This window comes from Heptranchias perlo, chromosome 16 (assembly GCF_035084215.1).
Source record: "Heptranchias perlo isolate sHepPer1 chromosome 16, sHepPer1.hap1, whole genome shotgun sequence".
NCBI classification, from domain to species: Eukaryota; Metazoa; Chordata; class Chondrichthyes; order Hexanchiformes; family Hexanchidae; genus Heptranchias; species Heptranchias perlo.
In genome coordinates, this window is record NC_090340.1 from 55001931 (window position 1) to 55026587 (window position 24657).

General features: G+C 42.5%; 1 protein-coding gene across 3 annotated transcripts in view; it reads right to left on the reverse strand.

Annotated features, from left to right (window-relative positions):
* The window catches only part of LOC137333374 (chromodomain Y-like protein 2), a 104238-nt gene that overhangs the window by 48417 nt on the left and 31164 nt on the right, over positions 1–24657 (reverse strand). For 2 of the 3 annotated variants that reach the window (XM_067997520.1, XM_067997517.1), the window contains exons 2-3: positions 3650–4244; positions 3150–3379 (exon numbers count right to left, since the gene is read on the reverse strand). In XM_067997520.1, coding sequence (XP_067853621.1) covers positions 3150–3379; positions 3650–4244 — 825 coding nt within the window. The remainder of the gene's footprint in view (positions 1–3149; positions 3380–3649; positions 4245–24657) is intronic. The other variant, XM_067997518.1, reaches the window with a different exon arrangement.

Genomic DNA, 24657 nt, shown 5'->3' on the forward strand with positions numbered 1-24657 from the left:
ACAGCACAGAAGGAGGCCATTCCGCCCATCGAATCCACGCCGGCTCTATGCAAGAGCAATCCAGCTAGTCCCACTCCCCTGCCCTATCCCTGTAGCCGCGTAAGTTTTTTCCTTTCAAGTACTTACCCAATTCCCTTTGAAAGCCACGATTGAATCTGCCTCCACCACCTCCCTGGCAGTGCATTCCAGATCCTAACCACTCACTGCGTAAAAATGCTGCGCGAGTGTTTCGTCCTGTCTTGAGATTTTCGTTGAGGAGGTGGCACAGCTTTGCCAGTGCCTCCCTGTTTAGACCCGGTCTCTGAGGGCACGGCTCCTCACTCATTCCCTGGATGAGCCAAATATGTTGGGTACTGCCGGTATCTCACTGTGTGCCTTGCTTGTCACTTTACAGGCCTTTCACTGCTCTTGCTCGTTCTCCTCCGCCAAATATCCTACTGAATCCATCACACACTGCGCTAAAATTACATCGTAGTTCAATTTGACAGCAGATTAAACGGTAGGCTCGTCCAAGCAATCTGCAACCTCTGCCGCAATGCTGGTTTAAAACGAGGGCTAGGAACACATTGCATGTGCAAAGTGACAGCCTTGGGAAAATGGTGCGTTTGGGATTTCGACACCAATTGTGCTGGCATTAATGAGCTCAGAAAGCCAATACATATTTTCAGCGCAACACGTCAACAAGCAATTTCCTCCTAACAGTAATTTAGAAGCAAGCAAGTACGAAGGGTTCCGTACTTCTGAAATTACATTTGTCTAACAAATGAATAGTTCATGCCAAATGGTAATTTCTGGGCTGAAAAGAGAAAACTAGGTAAATCACATAGTAAGGACTAGGTAATGGTAATCTTGGGGTTTAGATGCCTGAATCATGTAGGAGGAAGGGAAGTTTGAAGGAGGTAAGGCGATCCTGAGAAAGAATGAGTTATAATCGGAGACTGCAATGAGCCATGATTTTAACCCAGAGACTATCCAGAGAGAATGAAGAGTGAGTAGAGTGGCTTATTTGTAGATTAAAGGAACAAGGGATATAGGTTCAGAGTAACAAGGACCCTTAGTACTATCGATAAATAGGTTGTGACAGAGATTGTTGCTTAGAGGGGCTGCCTATTAGATGACTGTATACTGTCCAAGAAATGGGTTGGAGGAGTCTCTCCAGATATGGGAGCAGAATTCAAGTCTTGGACAGACCTGGGTTTTTGTAGAAAGTCTAGAGTAGTTCAGTAGCAAAGAAATATTTTGCACGATTGAAACCAAACTTCAAAGGACAGCTTCAGCAATGGAGGAGATATGGGGGCTCCACCTGAGATCAGAGAGGTTACAGAGGCCAAGAATATTAATAGATGAAGAAGGACCAAGAGTCAAAGTCGAGGGATGGTAGCTGTTCATTAAAGAACAAATTTGCATTTATGTAGCACTTTTCATAACCTCAAAACATCTCCAAAGCACAATTTGCACACAAAGTCTCACAAATAGCAATGAGATATTTGACCAGATAACCTGTTTCTGGTGGTGTTGGTTGACGGAGCCTTTTGTCTTTCAAATAGGGAGCTAACCACAGTCCAGGAAATGAGAGCAGAACACACTGTCTGGGTAAGGAAGGAGCCACTATTAACTTAATCAGCATCACTGATAACGCAGCAGCCTCATTAATAGTGTGCTGCTCCGATGTGAATGATTTACATTCTCCTGAATGACACACTGGCAAAGCACATTTAATACATGTCACATTTTCTCCTGCATTTTTAGGGTCCAGTTTAATCCTTTTTATTTCTCCCCTCCCCCCACATCTGTGACGCTAAGAACAGAACCTGAAAAGACCCAGGTTTTCAAATCAGCAATAGAAACTGGATTTAAATGATCTTTAACCGTGCCAGCTAGGACAGATCCACAATCAAGGGCCAATCTGTGCTGAGTTAGCTGCTGTCAGCTCGGGCAGTGTTGAGGCTGTGCAATTGGTCTCCCAAGACAAGGGAGTGGAAAAAAAATCTTCCAAGATTGCTGCTCTTGATTCCTATCCAGCAATCCCTACTGGGAAGACAGGATTAGGGTCAGCTGTTCTGGAATCCTCACCAGAAGATGATGCAGCTGAGCTGGAAAAGCCCAGAGAACTGCTAATAGAATGAACAGGGGTTTAAGAAAATAAAACATATGACGGTTGACACACAAAACTGAGACTTTTCTTGGGAGACAAGACTGGGGTTTTCAAATTAATACGGCTCAGGGACATAGAGAATCTCAGGGCTGTCTTGATTCGACAGCAGAACAAGGGGATAACAGTATAAGCTGAAAAGAGGTAGATTCAGGAAGGGTGTAAGAAAGCATCAGTTCACTGAGAGGATTGGCAGTTTTTGGAAACGCTTACTACCAAGCAAGGCAGGTCGTTCTCATCTCTTATAAAGGTCAAACTGGATAAGTATCTTGAAAAGAAACACATCATCCGGTCAGCAGAAAGGTGGGACTAGATGGACTCGAGGTTTTCTACGTTCATTACACAGTTGAATAGCCTACTGTCTGGGCTCACACATCAAGAACGGATACTAAACATGATTGGGTCAATTTGATAACCAGTATAATTTTGCATGTGGCTGTTGCCGACCATTCTTTCAGATTGCCACACGGCAAAACCATATTGAAAAGAAAAAGAGCTACCGTATGATGTTAGGTGCTGACTCTCTGCACGCCTTCAAGAGGGAGCTGGACCGGTTCTCGACTGGGGCAGAGATCGCATCATATAGAAGGTAAGTGTCTTTAGTCTTTATAGATAACACTTGGTCCATGTGATCTCCTGGAATGGTTTCAATTGCCAGAGGGGAATTGTCCAGAGTATTTTTTCCCTTATTGAGCCTGGGTTTTTATATATTTTTTTGCCTCTCCCAGGAGATTTTATGGCCGCAGGGGGGGGGGGGCCAGAGGGAAGGAAATGTTCAGTCATGATGCTCCAGCAATCATGGTTTGGGCAGACTTGATGGACCAGATGGTCTTTTCCTGCCCGTCAGTTTTGTATGTTCGTACGATGAGGAAGCTGAGTAAATGAATGAGGCTTTTTTGCAATTTGGGCGTCAAATTTTAACAGGCTACTGTTTCCAATTTTCTACCCCATCTATACTGAATATATATTAATTTTTAAAAAGTGCTATAGGCCTTACCTCAGGTGTTAATGAATTGTTGTCTGAAGTTTGGCTAGAGAGTAATATATGTGTAAAACCGTCTTGCTTCCTAACAACAATGTCCCTGAATCGACAGTTGCTTTCATTTTGTCGTACACTACATCTCAGCCGCTTGTCAAATACATAGTCTTCTTTGTCCTCCACAAGTTTCCTCTTCACAGAACACGGCAGGTTGGCTTGCCCATTTGAAATGCCTGAAAATGAAATCCCTATTAAAATGAAATGTTTATGAAATGTTAATCTGCCGAGTTGCTTGTATTTACTTTAATGGGTCTAATTAGTCAATGAACAGTATTATTAGCAACCACCAAACAATCTACTTTTAAAAATTCATGAACAATGAGGCATGATTAACTAGGCCATTTGTAAATTCAAATCACCATTACCGCATGTTGCATACAGTACCAAGTAATAACTAAAAACTTTAATTTAATCTTCAAATTTTTGTATATAAATGAACACCAACATTTATTACATACCTATTCCATTTACTATAGGGGGGTCACCAATCGCCCCGTCATCTGCAAAGTCCTGCTCTTCTAAATCCACATTCATTCTCTGTTGCCTTGAGGTATTGTCAAACTGTAATGCATTTTTGCTGTATCTAGCATCACCATTCTGAAATGAGTTATCAGTCTTTCTGTAAGGCATTATCTGTACTCCACTTGCAGTTGTTCTGTAATGCACCGTTTTAGTAGCTATAATTTTCTTGGATTCTCCAGATGTGTGCTTTCCATCTCTGCCCATGGTGCCCCGTTTTTGCCTTTGAAGGGTATTATTAGTCCGCTTTCTTCGTATTCCTCCCCCTTTCCCCCTGGTGGATTCGTAGGCTCTTAGTGCAGATGTTCCATGATTGTCCCTTAAGACCTGCCTTGGACTATTTCCCCGTTTCCCTGATTTAGTTCGCTTTTCTTTGGAAGCATTGAGTCCATTGAACTCATCAATAAATTCTTCACAATGAAGGAGATGATGCTCTGGTTCCCAAGTATCTTCATTACTTCCATAACCTTTCCATCGTATAAGGTATTCCCATTTCCCTTTTTTATTTTTCCTTTTATCGACAATCTTCTCTACCTAAAAGGAGAGAAAAGGTTCTGTATAGGTTATTTTGATCCCGATTACCATTTCACAGGAATACAACGACTGTGAGAAACCTTTACTGCAGCCATGTAACCTTCCACACCGTGCATCTAGACATCCACTTTTAGTCCTTTTCAACTGAAGGAGATAAACTTGTGCTCAAACACTATATTGAGAAGCTCCCGGCTGTCCTCATTTTCATTATGTAATAAAAATAAAGGAAAATTGCTCACAAGTAAACATATGTTCTTAAGTATTGCATGTACATATATACACACATACATGTGCATGCACACAAATGCAAAATAGCATTTTTGGTTTTTTTTTAAAAACCAAGTTTTAGTTTTCACTCCATTTGCAGTCGTTCTGTACTGCAACGTTTCGTTATAATTTTCATGGAGTCTACAGATGTGTGCTGTCCATCTCTGCCCATAGTGCCACATTTTTGCCTTTGATGAGTATTATTAGTCCTCTTTCTTTGTAACCCTCCCCCTTTCCCTCTAGTGGGTTCATAGGCTCTCGGTGGAGAAGTCACAGAACTGTGGCCTTCCCTTCTATAAAAAGAGTATATCCAAGGTATTCAAATGCCTACCTTGATTCCATCAATCTCCCTGGCTGCAATTGCAGGCTAAACCCAGAGATTATGAAAACTTGGTGTTGCTGCTTGACTTCAAATTCTGCTTCTTGCCCTGAGTGGTATCTTTCACCTCTGAGACATCACCTGCCTCAAGGCCTTACTTCTCTTGCTCTGCTGTGAAATCCTAATCCACGCCTTTATCAACTTAACACTTTCCTTACCAGCCTCCCTCTAAAACTAGAAGCATCCAAATGCGTTCAACCACACCCCATTCCCCTCAATCCTTGGCAAGCTCCACTGGCCCAAAAAAAAGGCAAAGATTCTGGACTTCACTTTCAAATCCATCCATAGCCTTGCTCCTCCCAATCCTCGTACCCTACAGCCTACTTGTCATTCTCTAATACCCCATTGGTGGCTGCTTCTTGTGCCCCCCACTCCCGTAACACCCTCCCTCAGCATTCCAGGCTCGTCATCTTCCTCCCTGCCTTCAATAGCCTCCTAAAAAAAAAAGTTCCTCTTCAAATCAGGCTCACAGACCCTCTGAACCCCCTCTCTTCTTTTCTGCAAGGTGTTCACGCATTGTCCGCCACCCTGAACACACTCACATATATCTCTGTACACGAAGAGCATGATAGAAATGAAAGTTCTGTTGTCGGTATGGACAGATAACATGCCTGTTGTATACGACTGTTCCTTCTTCTTCTTTGCTCATGTTCCGTTTACCATAGAAATGCCTCTTCAGGAGGCAGGTCAACTCAAAACCATGGCGGTCTCTCGAACTAACCACTCTCCCAGGCGTCATTCATAAAAACAAGCTACCAGGGAACAGGCCCCGAGATATATTCCATCTACTTGTCTAAGGAAGGCAGAGGAACATACAACAAGAAAAAAGTTTTCTTTCAAAACCAGATTCAAGAGATGGAGCCTAGGGCAGCTGGAGAAGAAAGCAGATCCACGCATTGATCCTTGTATTACCGAGCAAATATTACACAGCATTGGCGTGTAATATCAGTGAGACAACATAACTAGCAGCAGACCAACCGCTAGACCAACAGGCTGGCACTGGATATCAGAATTTCCTTTGCTTCTGGAAAAGAAGACCCCCTCCTCTCTCATAGGTGAGAGGGGCGTGTATCACCAGAAGGGGCTTGCAGTTCAGAACACCAAGGCAGAATATTGATTATTGCAGCAGTATCATCCCGATTTGAAAATCACCCTGATACAGGACTGGAAATTAATGAAATTTGGTATTTCCATTCATTAGAACAGTAATTGTCATTGCTGAAAAACCGTGGAGGATACTTCACTGCCCAGGATCCATTGATGAGGGAAGTCCACTACTCATGCCAATAAATATTTGGCTTGCAGAGCGTTGCCAGCTGTTTGTATCGCTGTCCTACTTACAGAGCATCCGGGGTTAAAGCTCTGAACCTCGTGCGTCTTTCTTTTTGAAGTATTTCTAACACTTACATTGTCTGTCCAAGCCAGTATCATTGACTGAGACTGAAGGGCATGCCTCACCAGACAAGGTGCTCTAAACTCTAGCTTGTTTCTATTCCAAGTGGACAAAACTCTCACCACCACTAACATTTCATGTCCCCATCTTGAGAGAGAAGCAGCTTCAATCAGAGTCACAGTAGTGGGTGACACAAAGGAAATCTAATCCTTGATTTTGGGTCAGCCATTCAATTATCAATAGTTGGGGGAAGAATCTCGCATATTCTTGATCAACAGGGACAGTTTTAGAAACCAGTGAACCAACAAAGTTCATTTGAAGGGAGTCAAGAAGATCACAGATGGCAAAATTGTTCCTTCTTTCAGACCCAAGGTTTGACATGCGATTTTACAGAGACTCTGCTGCCAGATCTGAACCAGGAAGATAGTTTATAATATTTTATAACTGGTCTTCCAAGGTGTGGCTAGGCCTATAAAGGAACCTTGCACCCATGATAGTGATGTCCTGGTAAGACTGCGTTTGTGGCTATTCTCAGTTTATTGGCAGTCCCAGGTTAATTGCAGCAGAGATTTGAGTATACATTAACATCCAGGCCCAGGAGTACTGCTATTTTTTGTCCCGGACCAAAAACATGGCCCTAGGGCACCCTTTGCGTAGGCCCATCCACTGGCAGGACAGAATGCCAGCAGAAAGGGCAGAAAATTTGATTTGATTTGATTCTACTGACTTTTTGACCTCTAAATCCATTGAGCCTTTGCTGTGGACAAATGAAGGATGATGCCATCACTTATCTGTTCCAGTAAAGATTTCCTCAACCATGTCAATTAGGTGCCTGTCATAGGAACATAGGAATATAGGAACAGGAGTAGGCCATTCAGCCCCTCGTGCCTGCTCCACCATTTGATAAGATCATGGCTGATCTGTGATCTTGCTCCATATACCTGCCTTTGGCCCATATCCCTTAATACCTTTGGTTGCCAAAAAGCTTATCTATCTCACATTTAAATTTAGCAATTGAGCTAGTGTCAATTGCCGTTTGCGGAAGAGAGTTCCAAACTTCTACAACCCTTTGTGTGCAGAAATGTTTTCTAATCTCGCTCCTGAAAGGTTTGGCTCTAATTTTTAGACTGTGCCCCCTACTCCTAGAATCCCCAACCAGCGGAGATAGTTTCTCTCTATCCACCCTATCCGTTCCCCTTAATATCTTATAAACTTCGATCAGATCACCCCTTAACCTTCGAAACTCTGTCAACAAACACATGCAAGGTCTGGGGTCCAGAATTAGGCAGTGTCAATAAGGCCAGCTCCAATGGGATACAAGCACCAACTGCTTGTAATGGTTGTAATTGTCATATTATCTGATTAATAAAGGCATAAGACTGCCTTGTTCCTTCAAGAGAACAGCGTCCACGACACCACACAACCCTGCCATGGTAACCTCTGCAAGACATGCCAGATCATCGACACAGATACCACCATCACACGAGAGGACACCAGCCACCAGGTGCATGGTTCATACTCCTGTGACTCGGCCAACGTTGTCTACCTCATACGTTGCAGGAAAGGATGCCCCAGAGCATGGTACATTGGCGAGACCATGCAGACGCTGCGACAACGGATGAACGGACACCGCGCAACAATCGCCAAACAGGAGGGTTCCCTCCCAGTCGGGGAACACTTCAGCAGTCATGGACATTCATCCACCGACCTTCGGGTAAGCATACTCCAAGGCGGCCTTCGAGACACACGACAACGCAAAATCGTCGAGCAGAAATTGATAGCCAAGTTCCGCACCCATGAGGACGGCCTCAACCGGGATCTTGGGTTCATGTCACGCTACACGTTACCCCACCAGCGAACAAATGTTATCTGTTTTTAATATAACGGGTCAGTTGCTGTCTTTTCTATGTTTCTACCTCTCTATCTCTTTTTTTTTGTTTGTTGTTTTTTTTTGGTGATTTGTATATTCTGAGACCTGGCAGGTAACACCTGTCTGTCTGCACACTGATTGCCTTGGCAACGGGCAGTTGAAAAAACTGTCTGTAATCACCAAGCATTGTTCTGTGAATTATAAATGCGATTTCATTTCGAGGATTTCATTTTCACATCGTTCACCTGACGAAGGAGGAAGCCTCCGAAAGCTTGTGAATTTAAAATAAAATTGCTGGACTATAACTTGGTGTTGTAAAATTGTTTACAATTGTTCCTGTAAAGGGAGGGCACAAATTATTTTTTATAGTTATCCCACTGATGACCCATCACATTTATATTTTGCTACGTCATTTTTGGAGTCTGTGCCGTTCCTCAAATGTAAATCTTTGTGTCCCAAAAAAATCAAGATACCAAAATTCCCATTGTGAGGTAACCAACGGGGTAGGTAACTGCCCACAGTAACCAAATATCACTTAGAGTGATCCTACTGCACTGAGGTGACAGAGGATTATCTGGTGCGTATAACTGGACTGATTAGAGCCTGCATTTAGTGCAACAAGATTTCAAACACTCACTGCACAACAGATGTGACAACCGAATCACGGTAGATTGGCTTCCTGACCCTATTCAGGCTACACATTTGAGGAACTCTTGTCGACGATATCAAGATCTCTTGCTTCAGAATATCCTGTGCACTTGTCGACTTGCCCCAAAGGGGATACCAACAAGGTTAGTGCCAAGTGAAAATATTCGTGAAATTGCTGTCGTGTTTGCATCAAACAAACTGTGTTTCCCTCACATTACTGTATCTGATCCATCACCAAATATTGGAACTCAATATTGAATGGGTGGTTCGATCATTAAGCATCTAATGTTGCTTCTGCACTTAGGTCAAGAGCAATGACTTGAACTGCCACATAAAAGCCAAGTACAGGAGACAGGAACAAAACAGCCATTATATTTCACCCTTCACTGGAAGAATGGGCAGAATCCATAACAGAAGGTATGGGTTGGGCAGGAGACTGGACAAACATGGTTTCAGCTTGCCTCAGATTGAAAAAAGGGTTTATGTGAGCTAAAGAATTTGAAAACTTGGTACAAAACATAACTCGATAGGGCAACACCTGCTAAATGAACTTTGTGTTGAGGAGCAAGAGGAAAACGTGGTCAGTGCCAACAGAAGGTCAACATGGCCATTTGCCAGTGCTCTTATATTGTGGAGCATTCTTTAGCCGAAGATATAAATAAATGAACAAAGAGTGATTTTCTTCAGTTGGATGAGACATCTTATCTAGGGTACATAGAGCAGAGATGGAAGGTTGTTTTTTTTCCCGATGTAGAATAGTTTAGAAATGCCAGATCAACCCGAGAATGAGTTAACTTTCAACGCTAAAATTATACTAAGCAACAAGGTACACTACTCTGCTTAAGTATACATATATAAGATCATTCATAGCATCTTACAGCACAGAAGGAGGCCACTCAGCCCGTCCTACCCGTGTTGGCTCTTTAAATGTGCTGTCCAATTTCATCCTACACGCCAGCTTTTCCCTCCATAAACCCTGCAAATTAGTCCTCTTCAAGTACATGTCCAATTGCCTTTTGAAAGTTCCTACAGAATCTGCTTCTACCACCCCTCCAGGTGGTGCGTTCCAGATCTTAACAACCCTCAGTGTGAAAAAAATTCTCCTTATTTACCCTCTAGTTCTTTGGCCAATTATTTTAAATTTATGACCTCTGGTTACCAACCCACTTGCCAGAGGAAAGTTTCTCCCTTGCTCTATCAAAACGCCTCATAATTTTGAATATTAAATCTCTCCTTAACCTTCTCTACTCTAAGGAGAACAATCTCAGCTTCTCCAATCTCTTCACCTAACTAAAGTCCCTCATCCCTGGTAAACCTCCTCAGTTACCCTCTCCAAGGCCTTGACATTCTTCATAAAGTGTGGTGCCCAGAATTGTGCACAATACTCCAGACCCAACCAGCGATTTCAAAGATTATTATGGTCAAATTAATACTCCATGGGTACTTGAAGATAAGGTCACACTGTTATAAATTTCATCGACAGATACTGGTTGCACTGCTCCTTTTTAGTGAAAGACTATTATATGCTACTTTTTATTAATCTGAAATGTGCTTTTTTACCGAAGTGTTCCTGCTTCTCAGTACTGGGAGATAATTGAAGTAATCAACAAGGTCTGTAATCTGCTCTTTATCTGTATGTCTCTCTCCCTTTTGTACTTCATTGTTTTCTCTCCCTGAATGACCAGGAGGGTGGAACAGTCTAAGCTAGAGACTTCTTCACAGTTAGTATCAACCACCAATGCACTCTATAACATTCCCTTCCAACCGACAAATTCCTCTTCGTGGTGCTCCACTCAGACTGAAGACCCTCATCCAACAGAAGGCACTCTGGTGAAGGGCTCTTCTACAGCTGAGATAACGATACACTGTGCAGGGTTTGGTCCAGTATAGAAGGATGTGTATCCTGAATCCCACCCAATTAACCCACCTACAAATGCCCAAATCTAAATAGTGGAACAGTGCTATATTCCTCAGCACTAATGGACATCACCTTAATGAGCATGAATGTTAACAAAAGAAATCAGTGGAATAGCTAATCTGAATTCCTTGCTTTCCCACCACATAAGCTCCATGCGCACTGGCTCCAATCAGTTTAATTCACTGAACATTAGATCAAAGGATTCAAAAGATAGTCAAATTATTTTTTTTCTGCCTTCAGAGATTTCACTAACGTGATGGTCTTCTGTTCAACGTCCGATTCCCTTTAGTGCTGGTGCAGTGTGGTGTCTAAACTACATAAATACAAGTCTTTCTTTAATGGCTATCTAGGAGATTCAAACTGAAACTGGAGTTTATATTTATGTATGACAGCAACAAATTAATTCTGAACAAATACATCTTTTGGTGCAAAGTCAACAAAAAATTGTCAAATCCTAACAATTTAATAAACTAACTTGGCTTGAGACCAAATATAATCCAGGATATCAAACAGTGTTTCCTCAAAACAGGTTTTTTTCTCTCCAATCCTTTCTTTCGCCGTGCACGGATCGATATATGGTTACGGTAATTTTCATCCTCCTCACAAGGACATGTAAAGCTACGTGGATGACATTTAATTCCAATAATCTACTTACTGCTGTTGTGCTTATTTCAAATAACAGTAGAATAGAACAAGTTATCTATAACACAGATTGTCAAGCTGGGATCCCTGGGTCTGAGGGGAATCCACAAGGTCATCAGATTGTTTAAATTTTCTGTAACTGTCCAACTTACTAGCACATTATTTCTGTTATTGTACACTAATAAAGATGCCTTCTGCAATGATGTCGTATTTTCCTTTGGGTAGCTGACACTACCCAAGTTAGAACAGGGGACCCCAGGACTGTGTTGGCATTTACAGGGAGTCTCCAAGAGAGTGTTAATATTTGTAGAACCCTAAATAAAAACATCGAACAAAGGGTTAAATCTTTGAAGGATTACCAAACACTGAATTATGCAAACTGAAAAAGCACACGGCGTACGTATGACAAAACTGCTCTTTTCTCACACCTTAAAAAAAGAGTTGTGAAGAAGGATCAAAGTGTACGTTACTGAGCAATTATCTGCCAAGAGAATGAAGGTTCTATGCAAAATTTTAAAAACTGATTTAACATGAAACAGGCATTTCATGAATTGTAGCTGAATTTTAGGGGATGTATTTATTCATGAGCCCTAAGCAAATATGGAATAGATCATTTGGTTAAATGGAGATCATGTGGCCATGGGTTGTTGAATAAACAAAATATGTACAACTTGTAGCTCAACTGTCTAACTAACCAATAAAACTAGCGAGTGGGTTAGGATCCGCTGCTAAATATTTTATTTATCCCAAAAGTGTTAAGCTGAATTTAAATGGTTTGAGTAGCCATTTAAACGGTTGGATCTGAGTCCGAGAGCATGGCACAGGGGTTAGCATTACTGAGGAAATGGAGGGTTTACTTTAAGTATTACAGCTCTGCAGATGCAGATACAAGATATGCAGAAAGGAGAGCTATTCACAAGTGGGACCGTAGTTTGCCCTGCTTTAAAGTGGATGGTACAGCAAGCCCGGCAGAAGACAGACTCCAGGGTCAATGCCGTCTGTATGACCAAGAGGATCTGAATGCAGGTCAGAAACAGAGGGATGACCCGAAGAAGGCTACAGAAATATAAGGCGACAGAACAGCTTTGTACTTTTGTTATCAAAAATGAATGCGCATGGAATTGGAGGCAACCTATTGACATGGGTAGGGAACTGGTTAAGAGGTAGGAGACAGAGAGCAGTGATAATGGGTATGTATTCCAATTGGCAGGATGTGACGAGTGGTGTCCTCTAGGGATCTGTACTGGGGCCTCGGCTTTTCACTCTGTTTATCATTGACTTGGATGAAGGAATAGAGAGCCGTATATCCAAGTTTGCTGACAACACTGAGTTAGGTGGCACAATAAACAGCGCAAATGGGAGCAGAAAGCTGTAAACGGACATTATAGATTAAGTGAAAAGCAAAATACTGCGAATGCTGGAAATCTGAAATAAAAACAGAAAATGCTGGAGAAGCTCAGCATCTGTGGAGAAAGAAACAGAGTTAACATTTCAGGTCGAGGACCTTTCGTCAGACACAAGCTGCCTGACTTGCTGAGCTTCTCCAGCATTTTCTGTTTTTATTATAGATTAAGTGAGTGGGCAAAACGATGGCAGATGGAGTTCAATGTGGGGAAGTGTGAGGGCATCCACTCTAGACCTAAGAAAGATAGATCAGAGTATTTTCTAAATGGTGAGAAGCAAGGAACTGTAGAGGAGCAGAGAGATTTTGGACAGGTTCAAAAAAAATAATTTAAAAGGCTAGTGGACTGTCAACCATTATCTCAAAGGGGCTGGAATACAAAGGGGTGGAAGTTATGCTAGTTGTATAAAGCTCTGGTTAGACTGAATCTGGAGTGCTGTATTCAGTACCTCAGGAAGGATATAATGGTCTAGGAGGGGTTGCAGCGCAGATTCAGCAAAATACCAGGGCCAAAAGGGTTAAATTATGAGGACACGTTGCATAGAATAGGATTGTATTCCCTTGACTATAGAAGATTAAGGGATTCATTCTTTTGATGATGACCTTAAAAGGTTTGTCCTCTAGCTGTTGACTACCAGCAAGTGTGAGAGAGGATGCATGTACATTTACTGTTCGGTCAATTAGGAGAGGCAGCAGGATGGGCATTTGTATATCGCTCTATGTTATAGCATCTTAAAACTAATCTCCGCTTGTGGAGCAAGATGGAACATAATAGAAGGGAACAGACTGGAGCTGGAAATCATCCTAGGCAATACTAGCCCTTGATTCCATCCAAGGAGGCCACTCTGGACATCGCTGGGCACGAGAGCATCAAGGGATTAGGGAAGGGTGAAATTGGAGGCCTCTCCCCACCCCAAGTCACAGCTAGTACCATCCTGTTCTAGTCAGATCTTGTTGCCTCTACTCACTCACTGACACACAAGCATATATTCAACCACAAAAAAAAAATCACACAAAGCATGGCAACATAAACACTGTTTAAAAGATTACTGCTGAGCAGGATTGTCTATGCAAAATACCTCGCAAGTTCTGGCTAGGAGTGTGGAGGAGTCTACCAGTCATCTGTGCAGTCATGCAGGAAGACTTCTCTGGACTGCAGTCTATTAGGGAGCACGCAAGAACTCCAGGGTATCAGTAGCACTGGTCTTAATCCCAGTCGGTCAGAGTATATCTTGTGAATGTTGAAAGATTCTGCTTTCGAGGCCTTGGGCTCTAATCTACAACAGTACTTCTTTGTCTGACTCAACATGCTGGGTGATCAGATTGAAAGAACCTTGAGACCTCATTGCTGCCTAGAGATATGCTCCCACGGATATCAGTGGGCATGCCGAGGCAGTGCCCAGCATCAGCAGCACGGCTGGAGTGTGGACCTATGAGCCTACTGCTTCTCAGGGCAATGCTACATTCACCATCTCTGCCCCTGCCTCAGCTCCGGGTAAAATATCAGAGGAATGACAGCCTGACCACACCTCGACACCACCACTTGGGTTAATCAGGCACTTAATGCCTGCAAAAATGCATACCACCATGATTACATTCACAGAAAGACAGCCAAGCCATGAAGGAAAGGCCAGAGGATTTGAAAAAAGGCAGGATTGGCTGCTCTCTCTCCTCCTCAACCATAATTAAATCCCAATTCCGTTGTAAAAATAACACAAAGATACAGGCAAATATTCCAAGGGCCCACATTTTAGATAACACTGAAAACTACTTTTTCTTTCAACAGGGTTATCCTTTGGTGGGATTTATCTCTTTTTAAAAAACACAATGGGCATGGCCGGGGCATTTATTTTTTTTACTGATGACAACTCACCGGCTGCTAACAGAGCGAGGATATAAAAATTTAAGTCGCCATTCACACCAGCCTTAATGCCAGATTACAAAATTGGCAGCAGATGTTGTTTACTGCCGACCTTCCTCCCATTTATATATAAGGTTCACAAAGTAAGCTCTTGTGGATGCCCAGTGTCTTTCTGATGAGACTTTAAAACAAGGCTCTATCATCCCTCTCTGGTGGAAATAAAACGACTCCCCCGACACTATTTGAAAGAGAGCAGGGGATTTCTCTGGGTGTTTATCCCTCAACCAACACCACGAAAACAGGTCATTTTTAATAATGACCATTATCTGGTCATTTATCTCCTTGCTGTTTGTGGGATCTTGCTGTGCGCAGACTGGCTGCCGTGTTTCCCTACATTACAACAGTGACTACACTTCAAAAGCACTTAATTGGCTGTGAAGCTCTTTGGCATGCCCTGAGGATACGAAAGGCTCGATGCAAATGCAAGTTCGTTCTTTGTTTGGTGAACTGGAAACAGAGCACTTATAAACTACTCACCTGAGGGTAAGCTATAAAAATGATGGATGATCTAATTTAGTTTTACGCAGAAGCTCACCTATACATTGCACCTTAAAGACAAATAATGAAAGCGGAGAGTTTTTTAAAAATAAAATGATGTTGGCCATCTATTTCCATTGATGCTGCTTTGTAAAGACAACATTGTCATCCAGCCAAGTATCCAAAGGACCCATAGATTAGATGGCACTGACGACTATAATTTTCTTTCAGCATCTTTTGGTAGGGTCTTATCTCTCAAGAGACATTATGGGCCATTTGAGAAGGGGACAAGATAAGAAAATAACTCATAACTGTATCTATAACATACTAACACATCAGTAATGGTTGAATTTTAATTAAACATGTGTGTCATTTTCATAGCGAAAGGAAAGTGCTGAATTTGATAATAAAATATCTCATTGTATTGTGAATAAATTCTAGAAAATAAGGAAGCTATAAGATTTTACATTGGATATATGCTATAGTTGGTTTTTGGCTCTTTGTCGAAAAGAGAGATGTTTCAAGTGTACATACAGTATACATCAGACAGGGGCTTAATATTAATGTTTTTAAATCATGGGTTATGATAAAATAGAAATCAATAGTTTGCCGAGATCACAGGGTTAGAACTGTTTAGAAGTCAACTGCACCGAGAAACTTTAATAAAAAAGAGAAAGGAGAAGTCTGACATTAAAAACTTGGAAAAGCACCAAAGATGATTACAGCTGCAAAGCTCCGGCCAACTATAAATCTTTCTGAATAAAACAGCAGTATCTGCTACTGTAACTGCATCAATACTCTAGGATATTAATGCACTTTTAACATAGCATAATACAGTCATTATATTGCTGGTAACTGACCCAATATTGTTGATACTTGAAGTGCGTAATAAGATGTCACAGCCAACACCTAAGCCTTTATTACCTAGTGTATTCTTCAAAAATGGTTTTACTGGTCCTTATAGTGTACAGCAAGCTCAGTTCAGCACCACATCGTTGCAATGTCCACTTTTGATGCTCAGCAATAAAGATGCTCGCCATAAAGAGAGTAAAAAACAGTAGAGGAATAGAATACAACATAATCTTTTTTTTAAAACCTCAGCAGCCCCTAAATCATCAGCTACCCCTCTGACCGTTTACAACTCCATTTTTGGCCTCAATGCCTCCTCTGACCTCCTGAAACTCCTTATTGTTAAATCTGTTTCTAAGAAACCCAGTTTCTACTTTTGTTCCAAATACCCTTTCCCCTCAGCACCTCCTCACTCTCTGAATAAAAGCCCAAGTCTGCCCAAGACTTCAATACTGCACCCAGATCTGGAAATGTTCTTCGAGCAGCTCTTTTGGGCTTGTTTTCCTGGATAGGATACAAGAAACATCTAGTCATCTGAAAGGTGATCCTTTTCTCACTGTCTCTCTCTCCACCACAACATTCTGATTCTATCTCTTCTGTCAATATTACTATGGTCAGTATCTTCTGAACATTTCTCTCTTGCCCCTTCTAAGCTCCAAATACACCATCCACAATCTTTCTCCACCACGTAACCTCACTGCGTTGAAACCAAAGTCCACTCAGTTTCATGACTCCTCATTTCCTTCATTCTTACCTTCCTCTTATAACAATGATGTGGAGATGCCGGTGATGGACTGGGGTGGACAAATGTAAGGAATCTTACAACACCAGGTTATAGTCCAACAATTTTATTTTAAAATCACAAGCTTTCGGAGATTATCTCCTTCGTCAGGTGAGTGAGTGAAAGGTTCTCAAATCGCATATCTTATATTAGGCTGGGACACCATCACACCAATCAAAGGTGTCGTTGGTGTTCAGACAGGTTAGCCACGGAAAACAGTAGGTCCCAGTATGCTGAATACACATTGTGTCAAATTACACAGATAGAGAGAAAGAGACCCGAAAGGCAGAGAGAGAGAGAATATTAAAAACAGATAACTTTTTTTCCCCTTGCTGGTGGGGTTAAGTGTAGCGTGACATGAACCCAAGATCCCGGTTGAGGCCGTCCTCATGGGTGTGGAACTTGGCTATCAATTTCTGCTCGACGATTTTGCGTTGTCGTGTGTCTCGAAGGCCGCCTTGGAGAACGCTTACCCGAAGATCGGTGGCTGAATGTCCTTGACTGCTAAAGTGTTCCCCGACTGGGAGGGAACCCTCCTGTCCGGCGATTGTTGCGCGGTGTCCGTTCATCCGTTGTCGCAGTGTCTGCATGGTCTCGCCAATGTACCATGCTCCGGGGCATCCTTTCCTCATACGTTGCAGGAAAGGATGCCCCGGAGCATGGTACATTGGCGAGACCATGCAGACACTGCGACAACGGATGAACGGACACCGCGCAACAATCGCCGGACAGGAGAGTTCCCTCCCAGTCGGGGAACACTTTAGCAGTCAAGGAAATTCAGCCACCGATCTTCGGGTAAGCGTTCTCCAAGGCGGCCTTCGAGACACACGACAACGCAAAATCGTCGAGCAGAAATTGATAGCCAAGTTCCGCACCCATGAGGACGGCCTCAACCGGGATCTTGGGTTCATGTCACGCTACATGTAACCCCACCAGCAAGGGGAAAAAAAAGTTATCTGTTTTTAATATTCTCTCTCTCTCTCTCTGCCTTTCGGGTCTCTTTCTCTCTGTCTGTGTAATTTGACACAATGTGTATTCAGCATACTGGGACCTACTGTTTTCCGTGGCTAACCTGTCTGAACACCAACGACACCTTTGATTGGTGTGATGGTGTCCCAGCCTAATATAAGATATGCGATTTGAGAACCTTTCACTCACTCACCTGACGAAGGAGATAATCTACGAAAGCTTGTGATTTTAAAATAAAATTGTTGGGACTATAACCTGGTGTTGTAAGATTCCTTACATTTATAACAATGAGGCTTTCGAAACCCATCCCTACTCGCTACTTCCTGGTTTAACTTGTCTCCTCTTTCGCTCACTAAAACCTTGCTGGTGTCCTCCACTTTGAGCCATGACTCTTCACGTTGGTTCATCAACTTAGAAAAATGCTAACAAGGAAGGATTATTGTCGCAAAGAGGATTAGAGCACTCCATTCCACCTTTGTGCTTCGGTTCATTTCCAATGCAGACTGATTAGATACAAGTCTCTCTCCCTTGCACATCTAGCTATTAAGGATCCTCAGACTAGTGAGTCTGGAGCAGTGCTCTGGTAAGTCCCGATGCACAGCATAAAAATTCCCATGATTTGGCAGAGAGAAACTAAAGTAGGCAAAGAAGAAAAAAAAAGTTTTTTTAAACAACATTTAAAAATAAATACTGGATATGACAGTGGCAATGACTGTCCTTTCAGAAGAAGGAAACGTATGATGTCCTCAAATTACAAAGATCTTCCTCACACCTGAACGAACTATTCTCAGCAATATTCCATTTATTCTGTTTAGTATTAAAGCTTTTGTATGATAAGGAGTTGCAGTGATAATTCATTAGCGGATCATCAGTTTTCACTGTAGTCAACTATCCAGCGACAAAAACACAACCAACTCACAAAATAAAATTAAAGAAGCTAAAGGACAATAATAATTAAAAGAAATTACAGCATAATAAAAAAAAATGAGCAAATGATCAAAAATTCCCTTCCATAAAAGTCTCAACAGGGAAGGCCAACATGAGCTAAGAGTAACCACAGACAACACTAAAAGTCATTGTAAACTACAACTAGAAACCTTGAAATTATTTTCCTTTGGTTTATGAATAAACAAGAGCACAATCTCTTTGAAAGTTACAGTATTTCAATACTTTTGTACTGCTGCAATTGGCTAACTTCATTCAGATAGTTCTTTAAAAACCTTATTTGCAAAAACTGTGCTTTAATAATTACATTTCAACGACCATGGTACCACAAATGACCGCTTAAATATCCAAACATGAATAATTAGGTGTTATAGGTTTTAATCTACAGAATGGTATTTATCTGTATTTGGTCATTAAATTAATCATTTTGAAAAGTCATTTAACATGCCTCTGTTTTCCCGCAATCATCTAATTATTAGGTTATAAATTCTACTGATCAGAGTGCTTGTCACTTTAATCCTGCCAAGAGGTTGCAACCTGCCAACTAGTAGTAACGCACAATTATCTCATTAATAAAAGTTTAGTGACACACTTAGTCAAGCTTTTAATTTTTGTCCCTGTAGCACTTCTTTTTGCCTTGCAACATCATCAACTTTGTCATTTAATCACTGCTGCCCTCCACCCTGAAGATGAAGATACATTAACTTGTATAAAATCAACCTTGCATCCCATTCTAGACTTTGGGGTTTGTGCAGCAATCATTCTTTTCATAAAACTGGACACCAAGAGGGTGCCATTAGTCTTCACACAGGCGGTGCATTGCAAGGGGAGTGAAAGTTTTTGACTTTAAAAAAAAAATGACACTCACAACTTTACACCGTGGGTTTTTATCAAATCTCAGGTACATTAAGTTGCGTGAAAAGTAATCCACAGATAATCAGATAATCAGAAAGCACTTGGCAAGAATATTGCTTTACGTGCTAAACAGCCAGTAAAGCCAATAAAGATAACCCTGGGCCAATCAAATTGTGCAATATGCAATGTCTGTGCGAAGTGGCGGAGGATCTGGTGCAGAAGGTGTAAACCAAAATGTACAGATCGAGATATGCAGATCACTGTAGATGGGCGCAGCAAAGTGGCCTCTACTGAATAGGGAAGCAATCCACTAAAACCCAGCAGGTGAAGCAGACGTGGCAGGATAGCACACAGGAGGGGGAAGTCTTTCAACTTGATCCTGGTATAAGAACATAAGAAATAGGAGCAGGAGTAGGCCAATCGGCCCCTCGAGCCTGCTCCACCATTCAATAAGATCATGGCTGATCTGATCCTAACCTCAAATCTAAATTTAAATTTATGGGTGTGAAGTGGGTGGGGACGACTGTATCTCTCACCCGATGACATCAGTGCGAGGCACAAACCTGATTGGCGAGCTGACAGCACAAATCACGCTGGTAATTGGACAGCCTTTCCATTGGGGGGTGGGGGGAGGAGGCATTTTGGGCAACAACAACAACTAGCGTCTTTAACGTAGTAAAACGTCCCAAGGCGCTTCACAGGAGCGATTATCAAACAAAATTTGACACTGAGCCACATATAAAGATATTAGGACTGGTGAGCAAAAGCTTGGTCAAAGATGTAGGTTTTAAGGAGCATCTTAAAGGATGAGAGAGAGGTAGAGAGGCAGAGAGGTTTAGGAAGGGAATTCCAGGGCCTTAGGGCCTAGGCAGCTGAAGCCACGGCTGCCAATAGTGGAGCGATGAAAATCAGGGATGAGCAAGAGGCCAGAATTGGAGGAACGCAGAGATCTCAGTGGGTTGTAGGGCTTGAGGACGTTACAAAGATAGGTAGGGGCAAGGCTGTTGAGGGATTTGAAAACAAGGATAAGAGTTTTATAATCAAGGGCTGGCCCCATGTTAGTTCCTGGTGGCCTGCATCTCTTAAGGGAGATGCAATACTCATTGTGGAGTTCAAATAAAGGCTGCCTGTGTACTGGAAGCCAAAAATGTCGACTGGGAGCGTGCCAAGATTCTCCAATCATGGCTTTCCATCAGATGGAAGGAGTACCCTGCCACACTGTCAAGGAAGGATGTTCTGAGGTGGCTGAGCGTGTCAATGCCAGAAGTTTAGCCCCTTGGACATGGAAGGAGTGCAGGTAGATGTTCAATGACCTGACCCGGGCTGCTAAGTCTTGTCTTTGTCAGCACAACCCTGCAACACTTTACTGTAAGAGCTTCAATGAAAATGTTCACACACCCTCGTTTCACATTCCTCTCATCCAACGACTGCAACACCCTTCGGTGACCCTCGTCCTACTGCCACTTCCAAACTCTGCCACTGCGATCACAACTAATGCCCTCTCTTGCACGCCTGATGCTTCTTCATAACACCAGACAAACCATTCTACCCTCATACACAGATGTTCAGAACCTTTCAGCACTCCACTCACTAACACACTCCCTTTCCTCTTGCAGGACAGCACACCATACAATGTGGAGGACCTACACAGGAGGAAGTGCTCCTTCATTTCATATGCTGCCGTTTGCTGAAGAGGCTGCTATGTGTATCCTGGGCAGACAGAGAGTTAGAGCAAAGCAGGAAGGAGTGTGATGTGTGATTGTCCCTATAACAATCCATTTCTCTGATCACTTAACTATCCCCTCACTCAATCTACATCACAGCCTGGTGCTTCATTAAGCAACCACTGTTTTGCAATGATGTACCACTGCCACCAGCTACCAACCATTTTCTCTATTCCCTCTTTCCAGGTTGTAAAGAAGCCCTGAGCCCACTGGCAATAAAGGAGGAGGAAGAATTCACAACGGAAGATAAACTGTCACTCTTACCTATTGTTTGTGATTCTGATCTCACAGGTGAAATGGAAACACTTCATGCAACAACAACTTGCATTTACGTTGCGCCTTTAACGTAATAAAACGTCCCAAGGCAGTTCACAGGAGCGTCACGAAACATCCTCTACCGAGCCACATAAGGCAATATTAGTTCAGGTGACCAAAAGCTTGGTCTAAGAAGTAGCTTTTAAGGAGCGTCATAAAGGAGGGGAGAGAGGTAGAGAGGCGGAGAGATTTAGGGAGGGAACAGAACTTAGGGCTTAGGCAGTTGAAGGCACAGATGCCAATGGTAGAGCGATGAAAATCGGGGATGCGCAAGAGGCCAGAATTGGAGCAGCGCAGAGATCTCGGAGGGTTGTAGGGCTGTAGGAGGTTACAGAGATAGGGAGGGGTGAGGCCATGAAGGGATTTGAAAACAAGGATGAGCCAATGTAGGTCAGCGACCACAGGGATGATGGATGAACGGGGCTTGGTGCGAGTTAGGATACGGGCAGCAGAGTTTTGGATGAGCTCAAGTTTACGGAGAGTGCAAAATGGGAGGCCGGCCAGGAGAGCGTTGGAATAGCCGAGTCTAGAGGTAACCAAGGTATGGATGAGGGTTTCAGCAGCAGATGAGCTGAGGCAGGGGTAGAGACAGGCAATGTTACAGAGGTGGAAGTAGGCGGTCTTGGTGATGGAGGGGATATGGGATTGGAAGCTCAGCTCAGGGTCAAATAGGATACCATGGCTGCGAACAGTCTGGTTCAGCCTCAGACACATGAACAGGTGCAGCAGGCACCTGCCTCTTTGCAGGCCATGATGCAAACTGGGTTCACTGAAGTTAAGATTGCACCACACAGTTGGACGTGGTTGTAAACCAAGGGTTCTCTGCTCAGTGAGCAGCATGTAGCAACATCGGGGGAGAGCTCAAGCATGCAGGTGACAAGTATAGTTGGAGTATCCCTTGGGAACGCCCCTACAGATGATGTAACGGTGTCGAGGTCTACAGTCCTTGATGCACTAATGGCCAACTTCAACACCCTTAAGACAATTATTCGGTTGTGGTCGCAAACCATTTGGAGATTCACCAGACATTTCATTTCTGTTGATGAACATCATTAATGCAACTGATGCATCCTATAGCTTGGGAATGCCACATATTTTGAAAAACTCGATCGGACTCTACAGCCGCTGATTTCAATGTATTCACCGTGAACTGGACGTGTGTAACCTGGGCAATGCAGTGGTCAACTGCAAATTACTACACACTAATGAACAATCAGCACAGGCATTGGCTCTAATCCACAGAGTAATTTCATCACCATATAAGTTAAGTTCTCTGAGGCACCTTGTAATAAAGGAGAATGCAATGCATACATGTCCCAAAACAGTTCCTTGTATTTAAAATGCTAGATAGGACAAATGTAAGGAATCTTACAACACCAGGTTATAGTCCAACAAGATAGGACAAGACATCCTGGGTTATATATAGGTCTTAAATCTTCTACCTAATGACACAAGAATGAGTTATTTTTATAAGCCTCTTGAGGCAAGCATCAAGATATTTGGATGTCATAATAGTGTTCGTCGCGTGCAGTGATGACACTGGGCAATTAAGTCGGCTGCTTTCAACAATCAGGCTGTCCGTCAACCTTGCCTTAAGAAAAGTGCCAAAACATTTATTTTTGGGATACTATATCCTTCCCTGAGTCACAGACCCTTCAAGAAGGATAGGAGATTGGATATCCCTATCTTCTGTTGAGTAATTAGAATAATGCAAATTAAGTAACTTTGAATTAAAAGGAGTAAACTGTAGCTGTCTCTTGAGGTCCAGAAACTGTTTCTCTGCCAGTGACAAGACAGCAGGTGCACCTGGACCCTGACCTTTACAAGGTAGGAGTGTTCGAATTCGGAATTTCACCAGATTCATCATTATTCTGGACCGACTGAAGGCTGAGGTTTTTTGAAGGACAGCTGTTGTGCTGAATGTGCTTCATTTCATGGTCTTTGCTGTGGAATAGAGTGGCTGCAAAGTGTTGTTCAAAGGGATAACACACATCTTTTAAGAAGCCAGCCATTGAACTTGCGTACTTTCGTAAGCCAATCACATAAATTAGATTAGGATTGTAGCCTTTAACATTTACATGTAGGACTGTTGTGGAGAAGCTCTGGGGAAACAGCCTGAAGCTGGACCAAAGAATAACAATCCGTAACAGCAGCGCGTGCACACTGCACGTGATGAACGCTATTATGGCATCCAAATAGCTTGCGCTTGTCTCAAGAGGCTTATAAAAATAACTCATTCTTGTGTCAGTAGGTAGAAGATTTAAGACCTATATATAACCCGGGATGTCTAGTTTGAGGTCTGGAACCTCAAACATTTTGTAGCTCTCCATGACAGATTGTTGTTCCCAGACAATCTTCTTTACATGTCGCCTGAATGAAACTGGGTGGTTTGTCTTTCCTAGAAATTCATTCCGAGGAACCTTTTCCAAAATGGATCTGAAGCCCTGCCCTTTTGGGAGTCAAGAAAACACCAGCAATTGATAACAGTCTTCTTGAAGCACTACCGTAATAACAATGTCCCTTGATGTTGGTTTGGAGGGAATCCTCCAATGGCACAATACTGCTGAATTCAGAGAAATGGATTTTGAAATTTCAATAATTTGACGTTCTTAATCTTGCAAATATGATAATATGTTCACCGTTCTGAAGTTTACTAATCTTCCTCAATTGGATCTCACTGGTTCTTGAAATGCTACATGACTTGGATAACAATAAGACCAGTAAATGACCCCAAGGATTCATTGAATGGTATGATAGGATAGCAAGTCTAGGTCAAGATAAATTATAGTGGAGTCCCTGTGAAAAATCCATGCATAAAATCTTCAATTGAGGTGCTGATGAGCTAGGTATTTACTTTCAGGACAGTCATGTTGGCTGTTCACAATAAGACAAAGGTCATAAGGATAAGAAGCGAAGGACAACACCCGGACCTCTGATAACCTGATATGTAAGGGCACCTCACTACAGTCCTAGTGATCTTTCAAACACTCAATATGAGAACAGCCACAGAGGAACAACTTACTAGATTAAAAACTAAAGACTTGGTGGATTTCATAGA